Source organism: Letharia lupina (assembly GCF_014066315.1).
Source record: "Letharia lupina isolate WasteWater1 chromosome Unknown contig_9, whole genome shotgun sequence".
In the NCBI taxonomy this organism is placed as follows: domain Eukaryota; kingdom Fungi; phylum Ascomycota; class Lecanoromycetes; order Lecanorales; family Parmeliaceae; genus Letharia; species Letharia lupina.
In genome coordinates, this window is record NW_023502978.1 from 1,075,363 (window position 1) to 1,094,578 (window position 19,216).

Here is a 19,216-nt window from a genome sequence, read left to right on the forward strand (position 1 = left end):
GGAGATCTGGCATTGCATTGAATCTTGGGTATTTCTGTCGATGACCACCTCCACCTAAACTCCGCGCTTTTTCCCTTTACTATCCCTTCATTTCAGGTCACCGAACGAGGTCATACTGACTGCAGATATTTCTACTGCAAGACGAAACAAGCATCCCGCAAAGCATGCATAAGGTGTCTCTTCCCATCAATCCATCTTGAAATGCGACTCAAGCACACTCTCCTGCATTCACCTCAAGCAAAGACCGTTAGAAGCTGTGACAACCCCCTCTCTCAATCATATCGCCCACCGATAACTAGCATACCTCCCCGCCGTCTCACTCCTCCTAATGATCTTCACCACCTGCCCCTTCCTCAACCCCAAATACTTCGCCACCGGATCCCCCACCTGGATCCTCGGCAATTGACTCTCCTTCAACCGATACCGCTTCAGTAATTCCACCTTCTGCTCCGCACTCAACAGCTCATGCGTTGGCACCAGTTCATGGTGCGTAATATTCACTAACAAATCTTGCTCTTGGAACGTTTCAATGATGGAAGGCAGAACGACGGGAATTATTTTTAGCGCTGCAGGCGTAATGGATGCTTGCGTAACTAGAATGCCGGTGTAGAATTTATGCTGGTTGACGTGGTGGGCGAAGGCGCGCATTTGTTTTATACCGATGCTGGCGTCGGAGGAGAATTCGATCCAGATGGTGCCGATTTGGGGCTGAGGGTTGGGTTCGGCTTTTGTAGGTAGGGCGGTGTATTTTGCAATCATGGCGTCCGTGGGTCTGAAGGAGGTGTTCATTTTCTTGCGGCTGGGTGGTGTGTCAGTCTCGTCGTTACTCACTCACGAGGGGATTGCACAGTAATGGGGTTGGGGGACAGACTCAGGCGCACCGCTAGGATCAGCGTAGTTCTTGCGGAAATCTTCGAGAGATATCTTGACTTCTTCCTCTCCTATCTCGTAGCCCTTGTGGAGGACGTCAGCGGGGTGTCACTGGAGTACAGGCATGGGAAGCTTGTACCCTGTCCTGGCACATTTGGTGTATCGTTCGCCATGCCCGCCATAAACGGGTGAGTTCTCTATCAGCATCTGCAGCTATCTTCGCTCTTTCCGCATCTTGGTTGTCCATGATGTCGAGCTGGATGATGCAATGGGAAAGGGCGTTTGGATGGCTTCAAGCACAACGTTTCTGGCTAGCTTGGATCGCGCTTCGCGGCTAAAATCTACTCTGCCGACTTCACTCCAAGGCTGATTCCACCTGAGACATTCGACCTCAAATGCTTGTACGAGACTCGTACATCAGGCTTTCCAATTGAGGCGCCTTGAAATCATAGGCCCGTCGGCACGGGCGAGGCTAGGAGCCGAAATGATGACAGATCCATGCACTTCTGCCTGGAGTTGCATCCAAGCAGGGCAGATGCCCGGGAAGCGTAGCCTTGCAGGTTAGTATATAAGGTAGGGAGTTTCCACCTACGATGGCAAGAACACTCTGTAGCTCCTTGCCATCTACGCCTTCCTGTACCAAAGCCGAAATACTTTCCTGAGCCCGGCTTGTCGAAAGATATTAGATTATGAGAAAAGGAGAAGCCTCCTACACCCACAAGATGGAGGAGACCTTCGCTACCGATAAGGCTGCTGACAACGTCTTTGAAGACTACCAAAAGCACAATGCTGGCCTCCAAATATCTAGCGAGACCGCCATCGTATCTTCCCTTCGGGGCCGTTATCCAGACTGGACCGTGACGGTCACGCCTGGTCACACAGGCCTTCTTGCCTTTGCTCGAGCTGGACAGGCCAAGGCAGAACTAGACACCAAGACCGAGTCATTGTCAGCATGGCGTCTGCATGTTCCACCTAGCCAGCGTATCTCTCAGGAGGAGGGCAAAATGACGGACAAGGTCCACTTTGGAAAATATGACTATGAGTGGAAGAGCGAGGTCTTCATCGTGTATACGGCTACTTTCCAACAAGGCTTTGGACAAGTCAAGAACAACTACGTCTTACACAAACGTGACCATGGGCTTGTTGATGGACGTTGCAAGGCTACCGATGAGCTTATTGCTGCAGCTACGAAGTGGAACAACAACGTCCATGACGAGGTGCTGGTGTTCGATCAAGAGCGCTGGACCAAGAACAAAGAATTATGGGCTTCTGTTCAGAATGCAAGCTGGGACGATGTGATCATGGACAAGGACATGAAAGAGACACTGGTCAACGACGTTGAAGGCTTCTTCGACTGCAGAGACGAATACAGGGAGTTTGCGGTACCATGGAAGAGGGGCATCATATTCCATGGCCTACCTGGAAATGGCAAAACTATTTCCATCAAGGCTCTCATGCATGCTCTCTACAAGCGTCCAGACCCTGTTCCCACGCTCTACGTCAAATCTCTTGCCGGATGGTAAGTGACTCTCTGTTGATAAGTTGCACGCAAAGCTAACTCATTCTACAGTCATGGCCCTGAGTATGCTATCCGAGAAATCTTCGTCAAAGCTAGACTGTCTAGCCCATGTCTCTTAATCTTCGAGGACCTCGACAGCTTGATCACAGACAAGGTCAAGAGCTTCTTTCTCAATGAAGTCGATGGCTTGGAGTCAAATGAGGGACTCATGATGCTTGGAAGCACCAACTATCTCGAGAGGCTGGATGCAGGTATCTCCAAGCGCCCAGGTCGATTCGACCGCAAGTACCATTTCGTCCTTCCTGCCTTACCTGAGAGGGTCAAATACTGCGACTACTGGAGATTTAAGCTTTCCAACAACACTACTGTCGACTTTCCACCCAAGCTCTCCGAAGCTATTGCAGCGATCACCGAAGGCTTCAGCTTCGCTTATCTTAAGGAAAGTTTCATTACTTCGCTTCTCATGATCGTCGGGTCTCACAAAGGGACGAGCAAAGCAATCGATGACCTACCGGAGGCTGGTGCAGAGAGTCACGAGCTTGATCACCTCTTGTTCTGGCGAGTCATGAGCCAGCAGGTCAAGAATCTTCGCGCTGAGATGGAAGATGCGCGTAAGAGCGCCGAGGATGCTTCTCAGAACAATACTGCCACCATTGGTACGTGAAGCCCTTCCTTGGTGTGTCGGACACTCCTTGACCCAGAATCAGATACTGCAACCCGCAGAGTGGTTAGACGACCTAATCCAAGAGACAATGATATCTCAGATTGATTGAACCTCCAGACGTCACACGTGGACCACAGGTATTGGATTTACATATCTGCGTACCATAGACGATCAGATACCTTTCCTTACAAGAACACTGTATCAGTACCCCATTCTTCACATCCTCATCTCACATCCCTAGCTCAACAATGACTTCGCTTGAGAGAGAAATGAATCACTAAATGTAGGTGCTTCCGAAGTCTGTACGACTTCCATATGTCAACTCAATGATGCTTTCTCACATTAGGTTGCGGAGGTGAGGGACGGAATCACATCGGCATTCTACTCTAAAAAGCCTCAAGGACGGCACAGTTGCATATTCGATTTATCCTGTCCTCTTCTTGAATTTCAATGCGAATGAAAATTTTGCCAAGTACGAGTTGAACGCCATCCTTTGAACGCCATCCTGTTTACAAGAACTGATGCAAAGTATCAAACAGCTTAGTATCTGTATCTTCCATGAACGTACCAAAGGATTTGATATATTGGTGGCCAAGACAAAGCATATCTCAAGTTTTTTGCAGACGGACAGTATTGACAAATGAAGTATGCTTGAGCATTATTTACCATCTCTCAGATTCTATGCGTTGCTTCATTATCTCCTTTCAAGAGTGAATTTAGCAGCAAAGATTGTAGGCCTAAGAGTTGTCGAGAAATCTTCTCTTGAAGTGACTGACACAATCATTATCTCAGCCAGTGCATTTTCTCTGGCATCATATGCCCTGGTCTATTCATTCCGTTCGCAAGTGATCACAGTAGTAAAAGTAATGCAGCCTTAACAACAAGTGAAGACGGGCATCCGCGGCTACATCCATAGCTGTGCAAAGGCTATGAGAGTCTGTGAATACCGCGGCTAAGGTGAATGTACACCGAGAAGCTGTCGCACGGAAAAAATCTGGGGCTTATTATATATAAATCTCTGCGGAAACGTGAAGAAGGCGCTTATGGCATCTGTTTTCCGTAGCTTACAGACGTGGCCAATGTATATATACATCGAGAAGCTGTCGGACAGAATGAATCTGCCGCTTATTATACATATATACCGTGAATTTGTCAGAAACGTGAAGCAGGCGCTTATAGCGTTTGTTTTGGCAGCTTAACATCCGGAGCTCAGCACATACTTTCTCTTCCATCCTACACATCCTTGGTACTTCGAAGTTGGCATTGATCCTCAGCCTGTGTCCTCCACTGCTACTCTGAAGCTATCCGTTGGTCTCTAACCCTCGTCTTCTGAAAGGCAAGCACACCATCCGGAACTCAGCACACACTTTCAATCCGATCGTGCAAAGCCTCGCTACTCCAGAATTCTTCATCGGTTTCTACCCTGCGCCTTCCATTCCTACGCTAAAGAACTTCATCGGTCTCCAGCCTCTGTCTTCCACAGTACAGCCATACCATTGGATTCTTATTGTGATTAATCTTTGGTCGAAGGCCCTTACTTCCATCTGAAGCTGGGTATCGTCAACATGGCATTGCTTTGGGAGCTGCCAAACGAGATGCTCGTCATGATTGTCAGGTTTCTGGTTGGTCGAAGAATCAATCACTTTGATCCGGTTGCAACCAAGGATTTGCAGAGCCTGAGACTTGTTTCCCATAGGGTTAGTCAAACTGGCTCCCGCTTGCCACCATATTCTTCTGTGAGACAAGACATTGAGTTTGGCTGATGCGTGCTCATAGTTCAAAACTGTGGCTACTCCAATCCTCTTCAAGAACGTTGTGCTTGACTTCAGCTCCTTCAAGCTTGCTGATATGAAAAGGTTTGATGCACCCGGAATGATGAGCTATCCAGACTAAAGTCATTTATCCAGAATTATCACTTTTGCCAGAGAAAAACTCAGGCTTGCAATACACGTTCAGCGTCTCCAGCTAAGGACGCCAGTCACGACCACTGCTTTCTGTGACCCCCGCTGGCACCCCAGCTCTCCTTGTGTTGCACATCTACGTCACTTGTACGAGACTGAACTTTCGTCGGCATTAGAATTGAGAGTGCGAAACTCTGCCAGGATCCACGAGCTGGTCATAGCGCCTTTGGAGGCTCAATGGGAGGATGAGATCCCCAATTTTGACGTAAGGTCTTCCTTTCGTCCATTCTTGTGTGAGGCTCAAGCAGTTCTAACAAAAGTCCTTCAGGCGATCAGAAAGATCTTGCGTGAGACTATGGCGGTCTTGCCCACGCTCTACCATGTCGAAAACTCAGTCTCTACCCATGAACCTGAGCGAACGGCAATGGCTTACCAAAAGATTTGGGACGAGATGGGCATCGACCTGTCCGGAAACTTCCCTACTGTAACGAATGATCAAAGTGATACTTTAGGACGAGGGGTCTCATACCTCATGACCTCCCTAACGATCAGCATCACCAGCTTGAAGCTCCGCGAGGTACCCTTCGAAAACTGGCTCTACCATTGGCGCATCCCAGACCAAGTCGTGCATCTCGACATCGAGCTCAGGATCAGTCAAGAAATTGGCACTCTCGAGGACCCAGTACAAACGTGCTTCGCCGTGCAAGATTGGCGGAAACAGTTCACGGCCCTCAAGCGTCTCAAGACGCTGCGGCTCAGTCTCTCGTGCGAGGGATTGTACCCCAACGAGGACGAGTGGTTCGAAATGGGCGGACCCCATTTGTACTTCGATAACCTGCTCACCGGCCCCGAGCTTAGCGTGGATCGTCTGGAGGCTGCCACCTGTGAGCTCGAGTATCGAAAACACAAGGGAATCAGTGAGGCTGGTGTGATCAATGACTGCACCTTCCCACGACTCGAATCCCTGTCCCTAATCAACTGCCCCCTCCGCGAAGAAGGACTGCTCTATCTCGCCGTGATGCACCAGCGAACCCTCCGAAGTATTCAACTACACAGGGTGGTCTTCGATGCAACTCCGGGTCAAATGCCGGTCAAAGAACTGGCGAAAATTAGAAATTACCTTCCGAATCTGACACACCTCGTTCTTTCGAAGATAGACCTTTACGATCCAGACAGGGGACATTTCGATCTGGATCTGGAAATGAGAGAAGAGGTTGCTTCGGTTTATCGGTGGGACAAGGGGGACGGTGGTGGGGATGACGGACTGGTTAGGTATGCCTGGGATCTTGGGAGGATTGTGGAGGGGGAGTTGGGGCCGGGTTCGTGAGGGATCTCAAGAGCAGTCTCATGAGGAATCTGGGGATCGGGCTCGTAATTTAATTTCGAGGGTGATGGAGGTTTGAAGGAGCGGACGCAATTCCGGGTGCTTGCTCCTTTTTCACTAGAATGCAGCGGCAAGGATGCAAGCAGCGCTACGTGGTGGCTCCAGAAATATAATCAAAGAATGCGATTGTGAAATTCCAATGTGACTATTCGAAACTTCGCGACTTTCTGACCGGACAGCTACTGATCTTTCCCGGATCAAAACAAGGACGTCCCTCTGAGAAGGCGCTGCATTTTCAACCCAGTCACAAAGGCCTAGCGCAGTAACCCTCTTGTATCATCCGCAGGCTCCCCAGGCTTCCACTTCCACCTCTTCTTCTTCCCAACAGCATCAACGCCTCTAACACCAACGACACACATAGAAAGGCCAAGCAAGCTGAGAAGCAGCAAAAAACTGGTACAGGCGCGTCAAGCTAAGATGACCCAATTAAAAAACCTCCACTCTACGGAGGTGTGCAACCAAAGCTGGACGGCAGCATAGCAGTCCAATGATTTTGCACAAAATATCGATCACGTCAAAGAACGGCACCGACAGCGGTAGAAATGAGTTTCCATAGACTGCCAATCCAACCATCTAACTGATTAACCGAATACACATAAGATTACTCATAGGCGAGGATATTTTTATACAGCCGAAAATCGATGCGGACAATTTTCGTCGAAATATGAATACCTTCAATTTTGAGACCGTGAAATTTGACACCTATTGCAAATAATCTGCACCACACTCCTTCTCAATGACATCGAACAGCGGCTTGGCACTAAACCAGCCGCCTCTTGGCGTTCCAATAGTCTTATATGTGAATGCTGCATCCTCATCATTGATCTTTACGGTTTCGTGACCTCGGCCTCCAGCAGCGGCGTCTGCCATCAGCTGCGCGTGACAGCATTTCTCGAGGCTCATGAACCAGAACACCGCAGCTTCAATGGTTCCGCCGACCGTCAGGAGGCCGTGGTTTTGGAGAAGAGCGGCCTTTTTGTCTCCCAGGGCGTGTGCAATCTCTTCGCCTTCCTTTTCGGCAAGGACGATGCCGTTGAATGTTGAGTAGAGGACGTGGTCCTGTTGAGGTTGTCAGCACCTTTATCCAAACAGGAAGACAAATTCAGTCGCACGTCATGAAATGCGCAGGAATCTTGCGTTATGGTGTCGAGCTTCTGGCCTAAGGTGCAGAAGGAGCGTCCATAGATACTATGGCTGTGCGCAGCACACATCACATCCGGCCTCGCCTTATGCACTGCGCCATGTATCATAAACGCAGCTGTATTCAACAACTTGACACTCCCTCCACCAATAATCTTTCCACTGTGGTCCACTTGTATCAATTCACTCCTCTTTATTAACGAGAATGCCACCCCCCACGGGTTCACCCAAAACGTAGTAGGGTCCACTGGATCTCGAAGTGTGATGTGTCCCGCCACCCCTTCGTCGAAGCCATACTTCCCGAATATACGGAAGGCGGCCGCGAGTCGGCCTTTGAGGTATTCGCGCTCTTCGTATTTATCAGTGAAGGTGGGAGGGCCGGGGAAGTGTGCCATTTGCCCTCTGGCTCGGGATTCGCTTAAGCCGGGCTCAAGGGGCGCTTTGGTGGAGGGATAGGAGCCATTGGTTTCGCTTTGTGTGGTCGTCGCTGATGGTGGTGCCATTTTGATGTGGTCCCTGGGCGGATGTAAAGAAGGAAAGAGAGTGAAGATAGCATGAGTGTTCTTGTCGATGGATCCTCTTGCGGGGCGAGGCGGGGTCTCTTAGTTCAGGGCGAGAGTAGCCGAGGCCTAAAATTCAGGCGAATGCTTGGAAGATAGAGGACGTGTAAGGCATTTCCTTCGATGCAGAAGTCGGATCGGAATGCCTGATGAATCAAGGGTGGATGGAAAAAAGGGTGCATAGAAGAGAATCGATAGAAAATCGAGTAAAAGGAAGGACTCTGGCTCAGCGTTCTCCTTTTTAGGAGTATACACTGATGATAAAAAAGAATGAAACCGAGGGTACTTTCCAGGGTCAATGGAATCCAGTGTCAATGCGAATGCCTGAATGTCGATCCCTAGGTACTCTAGGGGCCTGATAGTGAGCGTTTTTCGGCCTTACATGGAGTTGAGACGTGTCTCTCGAGTAGTGTTGAGACCTCCTGAAGATGAAGGTACGAACGGGAAGTAGACAAACAAATAAAACTTAGCATCGAGCTCCAAGCTGCGCGAACTTTCTGGGAGTTCCAGTTCATCCACCACTGTCTATCTATAAAGTTTAGTTCCTCTTTGTGTTTCTGAACTTCTTGCAAGAGGTTAAGGTAGTGGGAAGCCACTGGCGCGTTGTAGCCAGAGGAAGGCGATAAGAGCGTCTCTGAGCCAACATGCATACCTGCGTGCGAATTAGACGAAGGTGACTTGAAATTGAAGTTGATGCTAAAGTCAATGGATGATCTGCGAGTGAAACGGAAAAGGGATTGCATGAGGCAGCTTGTAGCCAACCGTACCAAGTCGGAGAAAGTTACATGACCTCACCGCCAGCCCAAAATTCATTGGAGCTCACTACTTGGAGAGCCGACCACCGCTTTTCCTTTTGTGAAACTACTCAAAAATGGGTAACCGTGGGGGCAAAAGAGTCAGTATGTCCGACGCGTGGTCCTCCAAAGCAAGGAGCTAACACTTCTCGTCGCAGGGTCGAGGCGGGAGCAGAGGCGGTGGTCGTGGGGGTGGTCAGCGATCAATTCGCACAGACTACTCGGAAGTGCCCAAAGCAAATGCACAATATGAGCAATACTACAATGAACTAGGCTTGGTCGAAGAGGCCGAAAGGGAAGATTTCTGGACTGCGTTGCGAAGAGAACTCCCAAATAGCTTTCGTTTCACTGGTTCAAAAGGGTACTCAAGCCCCTACCAATTTCATAGGCTCATGCTGATTGCTTGAATTCTGCAGGCAAGCTCTACCGGTGCAGCAGCTACTGAAGGACCGCTACATACCGGAGATCACCTCTATAGAGCATAATGGTGAGCTCGTCAATCCGCCAAATGCTATATCATGGTTCCCAGATCAATTGGCATGGCAGATGACCACACCCAAGAGCGTCGTGCGCAAATTCCCACCGTTTGCTTCGTTCCAAAAGTTCTTGGTCTCAGAGACGAGTGTCGGAAATATAAGTCGGCAGGAGGTGGTTAGCATGATCCCGCCGCTTCTCATGGACGTCAAACCAGGCATGACCGTCTTGGACTTGTGTGCGGCGCCTGGTAGCAAAGCGGCTCAATTAATCGAAATGGTCCATGGTGGAGAGGAGGCTCGAACGCGAAAAGTAGTCCGCAAGATGAAGATGGACCAAGGGCGAGAAACGAGCCCTGACGGTCGATTAACGGAAGAACAAATGGAAGAGGAAGAACAAACTGGCGACTGGTCGGACGATGGGAGAACCACTGGGTTGCTAATCGCCAACGATGCCGACTATAAGCGCGCGCACATGCTCGTACACCAGATGAAAAGACTCAATTCCCCGAACCTGATCGTAACGAATCACGATGCAACAATGTACCCGTCCATAAAGCTTCCAACCGATCCCATACGAGAGGGCGGCGAAACAAAAAACAGATATCTCAAGTTTGATCGCATACTAGCCGATGTGCCATGCTCTGGCGATGGAACTTGTCGAAAGAATGTCAATGTTTGGAAAGATTGGAATCCTGGCAATGCGCTTGGGCTGTTCTCCACGCAGGTCCGTATTCTGGTCCGCGCACTGCAAATGCTGAAAGTCGGAGGGAGAGTGGTCTATTCAACTTGCAGCATGAATCCCGTGGAGAACGAGGCAGTCGTAGCAACAGCTATCGATCGATGTGGTGGCATGTCTAAGGTTGACATCATTGACTGCAGTAGCGCTCTGCCTGAATTGAAGAGACGGCAAGGCTTCAACGACTGGAAAGTGATGGACAAGCAAGGCAGGATCTGGCCATCCTGGCAAGCAGTAGAAGCTGAGAAAGCCAAAAATGGCGAGGAAGGTCTTGGAAGACTATCCGAGTTCATGTTCCCCTCAACCAAAAGAGCAGAGGCTGTCTCGCTTGACCGGTGTATGCGCGTCTACGGACACCTGCAAGACACGGGCGCATTTTTCATCACTGTCCTGGAGAAGAAAATCGAGATCAAAACAAGACCAGAAGCCGAATCCAAGAAACCCGAGCCAGAGCCCACTTCCATTATGGACGTTGTCAAAGAGATCGAGGCCAAAACCACAAACGGCAGCGACCCACTTCAAAAAATCGAAGCTGCCGATAAGATCGTGCAACCACAAACCAACGACTACGCAGAAGGCGTATCAGCAGCAGCCCGCCAAAACCAAGAGAACGCTCCCGGCAGCACCACCACGGCCGTCAAACGAGAACACGACGCTGAGACTGACGCTGCAATGTCGACCAAACGTCTCAAAACCAGAGACGGAATTGAAGTCGAAGATCCAGCACCCCAAGGCGATGAAGATCGTCAAGTACACTGGCCCCCACCACCAGCCGCTCAGCTCGACGCGAGTCGTCCTGAAACACAAACATCACTCCCTTCTCCGGCTCCACCGCTCGGTGAGAACCAGAAGCAATTCTACAAGAACAAGCAACCCTACGAAGAACCCTTCAAATACCTCGACCCTGACCAGCCGGACCTGCGATCAATTTACGAATTCTACGACCTCTCACCCGTATTCCCACGAGACAGATTTATGGTCCGCAACGCCCTCGGCCACCCCTCCAAAACAATCTACTACACCTCCGCTCTTGCCCGCGCCATCCTGACCGCCAACGCAAGCTCTGGCATCAAATTCGTACACTGCGGCGTGAAGATGTTCGTCAAGCAAGACGTACAATCTGCCGAAGTATGTAGATGGAGGATCCAGAGCGAAGGATTGCCAGTTTTGGAGGCGTGGGTGGGGGAGAAGAGGGTTGTGAGATTATGGGAAAGGAGCACACTGAGGGCACTTTTGGTGGAGATGTTTCCAAAGGTGGATGGGAAGGGATGGAAGGGGTTGGGGGAGATTGGGGAGAGGGTTAGAGATGTTGGCATGGGATGCTGTGTGCTGAGGGTCGAGAAGGGGGACGGGAGGGATAGCTTCGGGTACGATTTTTATTATTCTTCGTAGGTGCAGTCGGTCATGCTAACATCATCTCTGCAGCGAGCGCATGGTTCTCCCTCTCTGGCGCAGCCTCCACTCACTCAACCTGATGCTGCCGAAAGAAGATCGCAAAGCCATGCTGCTGCGTCTTTACAACGAGGACACGCCACTTATGGATCATTCAAAAGAACGCTTCCACGACAACTCCAAAGCTCAATCCAACGCTGATATCAAAGACGAGCCAGACGCCATCAAAGACGAAGCAGAAACGAATGCTGACGTCAAAGACGAGCTGGCTGTCAAGGAGGATGTAGAGGGGAACGTCGCGGCTGCGGGATTAGGCGAGCATGTGGAGGCGAGGGAGGATGGGGCCGGGGATGGGGACGTGGAGATGGAGGATGACGTGCTGTCGGACGGCTTAAAGGAGGAGGAGGTGGAGGATGGGGTGTAGGCGCCTGCACGGCGGTTTGTCCAAGTTTAAAAAAGTTTTAGTTTTAGACAAGGTTTCGGCTTGCAGGCTCCCCCCAAGCTCCATTATCGTTGCAAAGTTTCTTTTTGGGTGGGTAATGACTGGTTGTCGAGCTGGCAATGTAGACACAATCGTCGGATCACGGCGGAAATCATAAGTATCGCTGCCTTATCTCACCCACCCTAATCCTTTCCAGTCGGGCCGATAGTGCAAGTGTCGCCACCCATCTTCGCTTCAAGTATAGAGAGAACCACGGCCCATCTCTTTCGACCTCGCAAATCCCCTTCCACCTCATAACTACTGGTCGTGAAATGTTGCCCGTCTCCGGCATCGGTCAGAGGTACGGCGTCCGTCAGGGTCTGGATCGATGTCGTGTTCCGGCCTGCCCGCAGCCCCCTTCACCGTCTCGAGCGTAAACCGAGCGCAGAGGCGGCTTTGGAAAAGGCCGGATGGCGTGATCGATGGCACCCATGCTGTACCCAAACACTGACACCTTAGCGGCGAGCGTGGTCGATGTTCACAGGCTGGGGTTTCTCCCCTCGTCGACCCGGCCCGGGAGGGTTTTCGACACCAAATGTCGTAAGAGTGAGGATACGAGAGCATCGGCAGGCATGGCTGCAGGGTTAAACCTTGAGGTACGGTCCTAGACGCTTCTTTGTTGGACGAGGAGGAAGAAGAGGTCGATGTTACGGCACAGCGTAGTCACCCAAAGCTTCGCTCGCGACAATCGCACCTGGGATCGTTTGTGCGGCCACTGAGTGGCATCTGGCGAAGCAGAGCCCGGCAGTACTTTACAGGCCATCATGCTCCAGCGTCCAGCCTCTTTATGTCGGGGCGATGAGTGAAAGCTTGGCTCGAAATCTCCGCCGCTTCCAGGCAGCCCCAAACAAGCCTGGTCGAAAAGATTGGCCCAGTTGCGGAACACAAAGGAATGATCCAGTATGTCCAGTAATCATTTCCAAGGCGACTTCATAGGCGTCGATTCACAGCTTTGAATTGATATTGTTCGCCATCGATTCCTCGGGTAAGTACTGTCAGTGGTCACTAGTGTCCCTTTTCCCGGCGCACGGAAGGGTCTCCTAATCACATCTGCAGCTTTGGCAGCTTCGCCAGATCGCAAATTCTCGGGGTAGGAGCTCATTCTCTACCCCAGAAACACTGGGTATAGCGTAATTTGAGGAATGTCTCCGAATGTAGCACGGTCTTCCTCGGAGGTCCCAAGCCAATGGTCTCCCTCTGCGAGCCTCTGCGAGGTGCATGCATACACGCTGTTTCGCGCACTCCTGATCTTCTCACACGGTCCGTGAAGCAGTTGGGAAGCTCTACCTGTTGCAGGAACCTCGATGTCCGTGAGAAGGCCGAAAGCGCTTCCGACGTCACAGGTATCGAGATCGGTAAAGATGTAGGGGTATAGAGGATTTGCGCGGAATGTGCATATGCAGATGCGGCGACGTAACCGAAAGACATACTTCTAGGTAGGTAAGGTAAAACCAGGCGCACTCGAGCAGCAGTTTCACAGAAATGATCCTCTGGGTTATATCCTGGTTAAAATGAATGGATATGGTTGGCATGGATGTTGAAAGAATAGTGGCGTAGCGCTGGACAATTCGAAAGCCGGGAAAAGGTAAATGGTGTGAGAAGAGCAGGGGTGCAATGCATGAGAGATCATGCATGGGAAATGTTGAAGATAGCCGTCGCTACTGTCTACGGTTCAGCTCCATAAAACCCTGTTCGTGGCTTGGGCTAGCTGTCCGGGAAGGCTGCTGTTTACTTCTGAGTTGTCAACGATCGTCTAGTGCCCGCAAAGAGGATTAAATCAGCGCGTGAAACAACTCGATTCATGATCTACAGCACATTCTGTACTAACCCCTTAACTTCTTTGAAGGTGAATATGGCGGTTATCGAAATTTGGGCTCCCAAGTCACGAGTCATGCTAACCCGCTTTTAGAAGTCCAATGAGTTGTTATCGATAAAGTAATTGCAGAGCTGACATTTTCCCCGAGCTTCTCCATCGGTACCATGCATGCAGAGCTGCCTCTGATACTGGGTTTCAGGTCCACGGAGGCGAGTGACTGATGATCATACTTCAAGGTGCAGCAGCATAGCCTTGATAGTGCGAGAGTGTTCTCCGTAAATAAAACATCCATGGTTGACCTTATCAGCCAATGAGGTCAACTTTTGTGGTAGGGGACCACGATGTTGCAGCACACCGACTCCCAACGTAGCGGTAGCGGAAAATCGTCGCCATTATTTTTCGGTCCTTTACATTTCGTGGGCAGCTTGAGTCTGGCTCGAAACAGAGGTATGTTGGGAAAAGTACTGCAGCATAAAGCTGGACCGTGGTGGACTCTACCCAGATCATGAAAGCATCTTCTCTGTCGGGTTATGCCGTCCGCCAACAAGTAGGCAACATGCAGTAAAGTCACGGGTATGGATGGACACGAACACAGCACTTGTGGCACCCTGATTGGTCTTCCATAGGACCATTGCATAACCGACGCGTAGCCTTGCCTCAGGACAATCAGACGGAGTACCAGAGAGCAGGAAAGGCATCGGCACCCAAGCGATGCAATGAGTTTTCTGGAATTGAACATGATGGCGGTCCATCAAATATGCCAATAAGCGGGTCATCTGGATCTGATCCTTTCGCAAACGATCCCACAAAGGATTAATCAAGCTTGGAGTAGGGCTGAAGAGCGGAGATTGACTAAGGTGCCTCAGAACCTTCTGGCGCCCAGCGGCCCAACAGTAGAAGCAGTAAGTAATTGAGTGCTGATTTTGGCGGAGGAGTCAGCCCGGTTGTGCCAGAAGGCACTCGGAGATTTGTCGGGTGAATCGGCTTTAGAGCTGCCTACACCGTTGTTATGGCCCTATGCTCCTAAGCCTCCTATGCTGGTGTGGCCTCCCGAGGTGGCTGCTAACTTCCTTTCTCTAGCTGCAGTACTGTGGCTGTGATCCCTGTCGTTTGCCGCGTGCTTCATGCACGACAGGCATGCGTTGGAATATAATCCATGGCAAGTACAGACATTCAATCGCAACCGCGGCCCAAGACTTCGCACCAGGGTCGGGAGTTGTGAAGCAGGCTCTCGATGATGCGACCCATCGGAGAGCATTTATCGGCGGACCGACCGCAGGGAAAGAGCAGCAAGTCGAACAGACTGTTGAGATTTGACCCTCGGCGCGCGATGGAAGTAAAGTAAGTAGGGAATGCTCTTGGTGTGATGGATTAGAGCAGGGCGGGATGCCGGTGGGCGTTTCCTCTCGGAACTGTCCTTAATCTCAATTGAAGCCGCTGACCAATAGGACCCGTCTGCCCCGTACATCATCTCTCGATCTGAAGCAACTCCCAGGGCAGTCCATTACCTAGTTCCATTGGCGACGGGTCACTCACCGCATGGAATGATGGAAAGGCGTTGAAAATCCGAACTCTCACGCTGACACCACGGTCCAGCCTGATCTTCCTTTCCACTTTCTTGACCGCTCTTTTGACCCTATCCAATCGCAACCGTGTGCCGTAGAATACCTTAGGTCACACCAAGGCCGCGTCTTCGAGGACAGCGAAGGATCTAAGATGGCAGTACGGCTCAAAGCGCCTTCCGGAAGACGAATATATCGATGGCATCACGATCATCATCCTCCCTTCAAGACTTTTGTTTTCGGTGACTCTGCGGTCTGCGGTAGGACTGTAGGAATGACAATCGCCACCATGGCCACCAACCCCTTTCTTTTCCCCCATTAAATTCCTAGATTTCTAGAAGAGTAAACAAGGTTCAAGAAGCCGTTGAATCCCCCAGCTTAAGGCTATGTACCCGACTCCCCCGGGAAACTTCTAGGGCCACGTTTTAGGCTACGGTACCTCACAGAACCTGTCCATGCAAGGCAGCGATGCAGCAATGGCCCCTGGAATAGGACCCGGGAATCCGTTTCGCACTAAGTTTAGCCGCTAAACTGGGGGCAATGACCAGCATGCTTTTTAGCTTCGCCTAAGCTCTTGCCAAGTGCCGGACGCAGCATGCTTCTTCCAACGTGGATCCCTTTTTTTTAAATTTTTTTTTTCCCTTCCCCCTTCTTCTTGCGGGAGTATTCATTTTCCCCCATGGTTCTTTCATCTTCTGTCACACAAAAACAAGGCGTAAATACCCATGGCCACAACAGGGAATGTCATCCCCTCTCTGCTCGCCTGAAATCGCCTTCCCCAGGCGTAATGATCCATCCCGTTAGCAAGTGGTCATGGGACATGATGACCTCAGACTCTCTTTCACTAGAGAAGTGCACAAGACAGCGAATACCGGTACCTTTCCCTTTCCACCGCCACTTCATCCTTTGTGCACCAATGGGAATGAAGCTGACGAGGTACAGCGGGACAACATGCTCACCGCACTCAAGAGGACAAGGCTATAAAGTTCCGGGTCCATATCCGTCAACCAAGTCACCTTGAGCTCATGAGCTGATGAGCTCTCTAACTTCCCCTTCCCCGTAAATTGCTATATCAAGCTTGCATGGCCGTTTCCCTGCAAGTTTATCAATTTGGTAATAAGTTTCCGCTAACTTGCCTGACTTACGCCTCCCCACGTGAGCCGAAGTGTTAGAAGATCTCATCTTTCCTCTACTCTCTCTGTTAGCCACCAAATTACTGGGTTCTATTAAAACATGAATCATTTAGAATTGAATGATCGCTCCCCTAGACCCATCTGACGTGCAGTATCCATTCCCTGGCTTCTCACCATCGACGTCCCTGCGTCGTGGCTGATCATTCCAGCCGTTTCCCTCTTCTTTCTTAACATCCCCAGAACTTCCTACAAATTGCCTGCCTTGCACACCTCTTTTTAGCTGTCAAAGCTCTTCATCACAGGCCAACATGACTTCCACTATACCAGCTCGCCGGCGCCAGCATGTCGCCAAGGCCCAAACAGCCCCGTTCCCATCGAAGCAACTTTATATCCTTGGTATGTCTCTCTCTCTCCCTTGGGGAACGCAAATCAAAGCAATCCCCGATCGAATGCCATCGGTTGCTAACACTGGGGCTCATTGCTTCATTGTTTGTCCATCATTATTGCACATTACGTATTGGCTAACATCCACCCTCCCGATTAGCATTATGTCGCATCTGCGAGCCAATCGCCTTCATGTCCATCTTCCCCTACGTCTACTACATGATCCTGTCCTTCAAGATCACCTCTGACACCCGCCAAATTGCTGTCTACGCCGGATTGGTCACCTCCGCATTTGCCTTCGCAGAGTTCTTATCAGGTGTCGCCTGGGGTCGGATCAGCGACAGGGTGGGAAGGAAGCCGGTGCTTCTTGCTGGACTGGCAGGAACGGCGCTCAGTATGCTGGTATTCGGGTTTGCTCCAAATCTACCAGTTGCGCTAGTAGGGCGAGCCCTGGGAGGATTGCTCAATGGGTAAGGACCCATCAAGCCTGCGTTCTCTCGTTGGACTTGTACCTTACGTGACATGGCAGGAATATGGGAGTTCTCCAAACTACAGTTGCCGAGATTGTCACGGTCAAGGAGCATCAATGTAAGTGGATTTCAAGATGGGATGAGCACTATAGCTCACGTCGAACAGCTCAAGCCTACGCTATCATGCCATTCGTCTGGAGTCTTGGGTACGTCGATTTCGCCTCTGACATCGGCTTGTACTAAAGTATGCTATGAAGGTCACTTCTAGGTCCTGCGCTTGGCGGAGCTTTGGCCCAACCTTGCGAATCCTTCCCTACATTCTTCGCCCGAGGCACGCTCTTTGACCAATTCCCATTCTTACTACCCAACCTTGTCTGCGCTGTCATCCTTGCTTTTGGGGTCTTGGTCGGCGTACTTTTCTTGGAAGAAACCCATGAGGAGCTGAAAGGTCGCCGAGATTTCGGTATTGAAGCTGGGAGGTGGCTCCTGGGCCATTTCCAGACCAGACCAGCAGATCAGATCATCGTGGACAAAGCTGGCGAGGCTAATCTTCAGGAACAATCCGCACTTCTAGAAGACGAAGAGCCCCCCGGATACAGAACGATTGAAGGCTCACCTTGCCAACCCTCAACCCCTTCTCTTTCTCCAAAGGCTCTGCCCGCGGATGCAAAAACGAAAGGCAAAAGACGAGTGAAGAACAAGCCGCGAGGAGTCAGGAAAGCCTTCACAAAGCAGGTAGTATTGAACATCGCTGGCTTTGGTCTTCTCGCATAGTGAGCTGATCCACACGCCTGATGCCCGCAATCTGTTGCTGACGTCAATGTAGTCACTCAATAGCCTTCGATCAGCTAATGCCAGTATTCCTGAGCGAGCCGATCTCGACAGAGCCAATATCCCTGCCATTCCGTTTCACTGGTGGTTTCGGCCTTTCGTCACAGACAATAGGCTTGATGCTATCTGTGCAAGGTGTTTATTCAATGGTCGCTCAGCTCTATCTGTTCCCGTTCGCTTCACGCCACTTTGGCTCCCTGAAGTTGTTTCGCTGTGTCTTAATGACATGGCCGTTACTATACCTTCTGGTGCCATACCTGGTCATTCTACCACAAGGACTTCAGATGCCGGGAGTCTACCTATGCCTCCTCTGGAAGATAACAGCTCAATGCTTTGCCTTTCCGTCGAACCAAATCCTTCTCACGAACTCAGCCCCTTCTTCGCTAGTTCTAGGGGTAATCAATGGCGTTGCAGCATCCTCTGCCAGTCTGGCCCGGGCTTTCGGTCCAACGGTGACAGGTCTGATCCACTCTTGGGGTCTAAAAATTGGCTTCACCGGCGTAGCCTGGTGGGCATGTGGTGTTGTCTGCATTCTAGGAGCGCTGGAAAGCCTCTGGATTGAAGCAGTGGACGGTCGAATGGACCATGAAGATGAAGAGCGTCTTGCAGATGAAGCTTTGATCGATGCCCTTGCCATCGATGCCGCCATCAACGCCGCTGAGGATCTTCAGCAATTCGAAGAGGGTGGTGTACAGATACCCAAATCAGAGTCGACGCTCAACTTCCTCTAGCATATGATTCGACGCTTCGCTCGGCAGGACCCGGGGAGGCGCAAAACTTCTTGTTTTTCGTTCATAGACGACTTGACGGCCAATCGAATCCTGTCTGCCACATCATTCTCGAGGCGGATCTCAGCACGACAGCGGATTAACAGACAGGTCAAAGGGTACGTATAGGGAGAATTATTGGCCTGGTTCAGGGAAGCGTGGGAGAAAGACTTGCTTTTTGTGCATTGTATTCGTTTGCCATCCGGATACCCCCATAGATTAGCGTTATTGCTCTTCGTATCCTGTTTTATCTAATGCTGTATGACAATATTCCATATACCAAATACCAAATCTTTCACACATTGTTGCTCTACAGTCTAAAGTACAGATCCTCTA

At 50.6% G+C, this 19,216-nt stretch overlaps 6 protein-coding genes across 6 annotated transcripts; 4 read left to right on the plus strand and 2 right to left on the minus strand.

Annotated features, from left to right (window-relative positions):
• Positions 1-276: 276 nt before the first annotated feature.
• Positions 277-1,117, minus strand: HO133_010800 (uncharacterized protein; the record flags this gene model as incomplete). Its single annotated transcript, XM_037301651.1, has 3 exons — positions 277-799; positions 872-954; positions 1,010-1,117. 3 exons carry the CDS (start codon positions 1,115-1,117, stop codon positions 277-279), a joined length of 714 nt encoding a protein of 237 aa, XP_037153285.1.
• Positions 1,118-1,592: 475 nt separating this feature from the next.
• On the plus strand, positions 1,593-3,053 carry HO133_010801 (uncharacterized protein; the record flags this gene model as incomplete). Its single annotated transcript, XM_037301652.1, has 2 exons — positions 1,593-2,389; positions 2,441-3,053. 2 exons carry the CDS (start codon positions 1,593-1,595, stop codon positions 3,051-3,053), a joined length of 1,410 nt encoding a protein of 469 aa, XP_037153286.1.
• Positions 3,054-4,618: 1,565 nt separating this feature from the next.
• On the plus strand, positions 4,619-6,281 carry HO133_010802 (uncharacterized protein; the record flags this gene model as incomplete). Its single annotated transcript, XM_037301653.1, has 4 exons — positions 4,619-4,750; positions 4,830-4,909; positions 5,156-5,219; positions 5,283-6,281. The coding sequence occupies 4 exons, from the start codon at positions 4,619-4,621 to the stop codon at positions 6,279-6,281; spliced, it is 1,275 nt and encodes a 424-aa protein (XP_037153287.1).
• A 759-nt stretch (positions 6,282-7,040) lies between these two features.
• On the minus strand, positions 7,041-7,981 carry HO133_010803 (uncharacterized protein; the record flags this gene model as incomplete). The annotated part of the gene is made up of 2 exons (XM_037301654.1): positions 7,041-7,397; positions 7,451-7,981. The coding sequence occupies 2 exons, from the start codon at positions 7,979-7,981 to the stop codon at positions 7,041-7,043; spliced, it is 888 nt and encodes a 295-aa protein (XP_037153288.1).
• A 928-nt stretch (positions 7,982-8,909) lies between these two features.
• On the plus strand, positions 8,910-11,860 carry HO133_010804 (uncharacterized protein; the record flags this gene model as incomplete). The annotated part of the gene is made up of 4 exons (XM_037301655.1): positions 8,910-8,933; positions 8,991-9,193; positions 9,249-11,411; positions 11,470-11,860. The coding sequence occupies 4 exons, from the start codon at positions 8,910-8,912 to the stop codon at positions 11,858-11,860; spliced, it is 2,781 nt and encodes a 926-aa protein (XP_037153289.1).
• Positions 11,861-17,004: 5,144 nt separating this feature from the next.
• Positions 17,005-18,844, plus strand: HO133_010805 (uncharacterized protein; the record flags this gene model as incomplete). Its single annotated transcript, XM_037301656.1, has 5 exons — positions 17,005-17,282; positions 17,342-17,400; positions 17,449-17,488; positions 17,540-18,017; positions 18,131-18,844. The coding sequence occupies 5 exons, from the start codon at positions 17,005-17,007 to the stop codon at positions 18,842-18,844; spliced, it is 1,569 nt and encodes a 522-aa protein (XP_037153290.1).
• Between the last annotated feature and the right edge of the window lie 372 nt (positions 18,845-19,216).